Source organism: Teleopsis dalmanni, unplaced genomic scaffold (assembly GCF_002237135.1).
Source record: "Teleopsis dalmanni isolate 2A unplaced genomic scaffold, ASM223713v2 unscaffolded_contig_1908, whole genome shotgun sequence".
NCBI lineage: Eukaryota > Metazoa > Arthropoda > Insecta > Diptera > Diopsidae > Teleopsis > Teleopsis dalmanni.
Genome location: NW_024033290.1, coordinates 1 through 4590, shown reverse-complemented (window position 1 = coordinate 4590; position 4590 = coordinate 1). Strand labels below are relative to the sequence as shown.

General features: G+C 25.2%; 1 protein-coding gene across 1 annotated transcript; it reads left to right on the top strand.

Moving 5' to 3' along the window:
- Nucleotides 1-634: 634 nt before the first annotated feature.
- On the top strand, nucleotides 635-2678 carry LOC119664418 (cytochrome c oxidase subunit 1-like; the record flags this gene model as incomplete). Its single annotated transcript, XM_038073904.1, is given in 2 exon segments — nucleotides 635-1664; nucleotides 1667-2678. Coding segments are annotated over 2 exon segments (1296 nt in total), but the record flags the coding sequence as incomplete, so codon positions are not given.
- Nucleotides 2679-4590: the final 1912 nt, after the last annotated feature.

The following is a 4590-nucleotide window of genomic DNA, read 5'->3' as shown; positions in this document are numbered from 1 at the left end:
ATTCTTTTGATAACTTCCTTAATTACCCTATTTTTTTACCTTCGTTTAACTTATTCAGCATTTATAATAAATTTTTTTGAATCAAAAATTTTATATTATAATTTAAACAAAAATAAGTTTAATTTCATTTATTTAATCATTTCATTTTTTCTAGATTTGGTCTTTTATTAGTTTCAATAATTTTTTATCTTTATTAAATTAAAGGTTTTAAGTTAATGAAACTAATAGCCTTCAAAGCTGGAAATATGAAATAATTCTTAAGCCTTAGTATAAAATACACCGTTAGAATTGCAGTCTAAAATCATTTATTTGACTATAAAGCCAGCTATTGATTAAAAAGAAATAATTCTTATAAATAGATTTACAATCTATCGCCTAAATTTCAGCCATTTAATCAATCGCGACAATGGCTTTTTTCTACTAATCATAAAGATATTGGAACCCTTTATTTTCTATTTGGTGCATGAGCTGGTATAGTGGGAACTTCTTTAAGAATTTTAATTCGGGCAGAATTAGGACACCCAGGAGCTTTAATTGGAGACGATCAAATTTATAATGTAATTGTTACAGCACACGCCTTCATTATAATTTTTTTATAGTAATACCAATCATAATTGGTGGATTTGGAAATTGATTAGTACCTTTAATACTAGGAGCCCCAGATATAGCTTTCCCACGAATAAATAATATAAGATTTTGGTTATTACCTCCTTCTTTAACTCTTCTTTTAATAAGAAGTATAGTTGAAAACGGAGCTGGAACAGGATGAACTGTTTATCCACCCTTATCTTCTATTATTGCTCATGGAGGAGCTTCCGTTGATTTAGCTATTTTTTCACTACATTTAGCAGGAATTTCTTCTATTTTAGGAGCTGTAAATTTTATTACTACTGTTATTAATATACGATCTTCAGGAATTACTTTTGATCGAATACCTTTATTTGTTTGATCTGTTGTAATTACTGCATTATTATTATTATCTTTACCTGTTCTAGCAGGTGCTATTACAATATTATTAACTGATCGAAATATAAATACTTCATTTTTTGACCCTGCTGGTGGAGGAGACCCAATCTTATACCAACATTTATTTTGATTTTTTGGGCATCCAGAAGTTTATATTTTAATTCTTCCAGGATTTGGAATAATTTCTCATATTATTAGACAAGAATCAGGAAAAAAGGAAACTTTTGGATCTTTAGGAATAATTTATGCTATATTAGCTATTGGATTATTAGGATTTATTGTATGAGCTCATCACATATTTACAGTAGGTATAGATGTTGACACCCGAGCTTATTTTACGTCAGCAACAATAATTATTGCTGTTCCAACAGGAATTAAAATTTTTAGTTGATTAGCTACAATTCATGGAACCCAATTGAATTATTCTCCTACTACTATATGAGCTTTAGGATTTGTATTTTTATTTACAGTTGGAGGATTGACAGGAGTAGTTCTAGCTAATTCTTCTGTTGATATCATCTTACATGATACCTATTATGTTGTAGCCCATTTTCATTACGTCTTGTCAATAGGAGCTGTATTTGCTATTATAGCTGGATTTATTCATTGATACCCTCTATTTACAGGATTATATATAAATGCAAAACTTTTAAAAAGTCAATTTATAATTATATTTATTGGAGTAAATTTAACCTTTTTCCACAACATTTTTTAGGATTAGCTGGTATACCTCGACGATACTCAGATTATCCAGATGCTTATACTATATGAAATATTATTTCAACAATTGGATCTACAATTTCATTATTAAGAATTATTTTATTTCTATATATTATTTGAGAAAGTATAATTATAAACCGACAAATAATTTACTCAATTCAATTAAATTCTTCAATTGAATGATTTCAAAATTCTCCTCCTGCTGAACACAGATATTCAGAATTACCATTATTAACTAATTTCTAATATGGCAGATTAGTGCAATGGATTTAAGCTTCATATATAAAGTATTTTACTTTTATTAGAAATTTCAACATGATCAAATTTAAACCTTCAAAATAGAGCTTCACCCTTAATAGAACAATTAACTTTTTTTCATGATCACACCTTAATAATTTTAGTTATAATTACTATTTTAGTTGGTTATTTAATATTTATATTATTTTTTAATAATTATACTAATCGAAATTTATTACATGGACAAACTATTGAAATTATTTGAACTATTTTACCTGCTATTATTTTATTATTTATTGCTTTTCCTTCTTTACGATTATTATACTTATTAGACGAAATTAATGAGCCTTTAGTTACATTAAAAACAATTGGTCATCAATGATATTGATCATATGAATATTCTGATTTTATAAATATTGAATTTGACTCTTATATAATTCCAACAAATGAATTAAATATTAATAATTTTCGACTTTTAGATGTAGATAATCGAGTTATTTTACCTATAAACTCTCAAATTCGAATCTTAGTAACTGCTGCAGATGTAATTCATTCTTGAACAATTCCAGCTTTTGGTGTAAAAGTTGATGGAACTCCAGGACGTTTAAATCAAACTAATTTTTTTATTAATCGTCCTGGATTATTTTATGGACAATGTTCTGAAATTTGTGGAGCTAATCATAGATTTATACCTATTGTAATTGAAAGTATTCCAACTAACTTTTTCATTAAATGAATCATAAATTATTCTAATTCATTAGATGACTGAAAGCAAGTACTGGTCTCTTAAACCATTTCATAGTAAATTAGCAATTACTTCTAATGAAAAAATTAGTTAAATAAATAACATTAGTATGTCAAACTAAAATTATTAATTAATTAATATTTTTTAATTCCACAAATAGCTCCTATTAATTGATTAAGTTTATTTTTTTTATTTTTTATAATTTTTATTATTTTTAATATAATAAATTATTATTATATACTACCTACTTCATCAAAATCATTAAGTTATAAATTAACAACAAAGATATTTAATTGAAAATGATAACAAATTTATTTTCTGTTTTTGACCCTTCTTCAAGTATTTTTAATTTTTCTATTAATTGAATTAGAACTTTTTTAGGAATTATTATAATCCCAATAATTTACTGACTAATTCCTTCTCGTTATAATATTTTATGAAATAACATTTTATTAACCCTTCACAAAGAATTTAAAACATTATTAGGCCCTACAGGAAAAAATGGATCAACATTAATTTTTATTTCTTTATTTACAATAATTTTATTTAATAATTTTATAGGATTATTTCCTTATATCTTTACTAGAACTAGTCATTTAACATTAACTTTATCTTTATCTTTACCATTATGAATTTCATTTATAATTTATGGTTGACTTAATCATACTCAACATATATTTGCTCATTTAGTTCCTCAAGGAACTCCTGCAATTTTAATACCATTTATAGTTTGTATTGAAACAATTAGAAATGTTATTCGACCAGGAACTTTAGCAGTTCGATTAACTGCTAATATAATTGCAGGACATTTATTATTAACTCTATTAGGAAATACAGGTCCATCTTTAACTTCATTGATTTTATCAATTTTATTATTTAGACAAATTTTATTATTACTTTTAGAATCTGCTGTAGCTATTATTCAATCTTATGTATTCGCAGTATTAAGAACACTTTATTCCAGAGAAGTAAATTAATGTCAACTCATTCAAATCATCCATTTCATTTAGTAGATTATAGCCCTTGACCATTAACAGGAGCCATTGGTGCAATAACAATTGTTTCAGGAATAATTAAATGATTCCATCAATATAATATATCATTATTTATTTTAGGAAACATTATTATTATTATTACTGTTTATCAATGATGACGAGATGTCTGTCGAGAAGGAACATACCAAGGCTTACATACATTTATAGTAACAACAGGATTACGATGAGGAATAATTTTATTTATTTTATCTGAAGTTTTATTTTTTGTTTCATTTTTTTGAGCTTTTTTTCATAGAAGTTTATCTCCAACTATTGAATTAGGAGCTTCATGACCACCTATAGGAATTTCCCCTTTTAATCCATTTCAAATCCCATTATTAAATACAGCTATTTTATTAGCTTCAGGAGTTACTGTAACATGAGCTCATCATAGATTAATAGAAAATAACCACTCACAAACTTCCCAAGGATTATTTTTTACTATTTTATTAGGAATTTATTTCACAATTTTACAAGCATATGAATATATCGAAGCCCCATTTACAATTGCTGATTCTATCTATGGGTCAACATTTTTTATAGCAACAGGATTTCATGGAATTCATGTTTTAATTGGAACAACTTTTTTAATAATTTGTTTAATTCGTCATTTAAATAATCATTTTTCCAAAAATCATCATTTTGGATTTGAAGCAGCTGCTTGATACTGACATTTTGTTGATATTGTTTGATTATTTCTTTATATTTCTATTTATTGATGAGGAAGATAATTAAATTCATTATTTATCTAAATAATATAAAAAGTATATATGACTTCCAATCATAAAGTCTATAAAATATAGATTAGATAATTTTATTATTAACAATTATAGCAATAATTATTTTAACAATTTGTTCTATTGTAATATTTTTAGCTTCAATTTTATC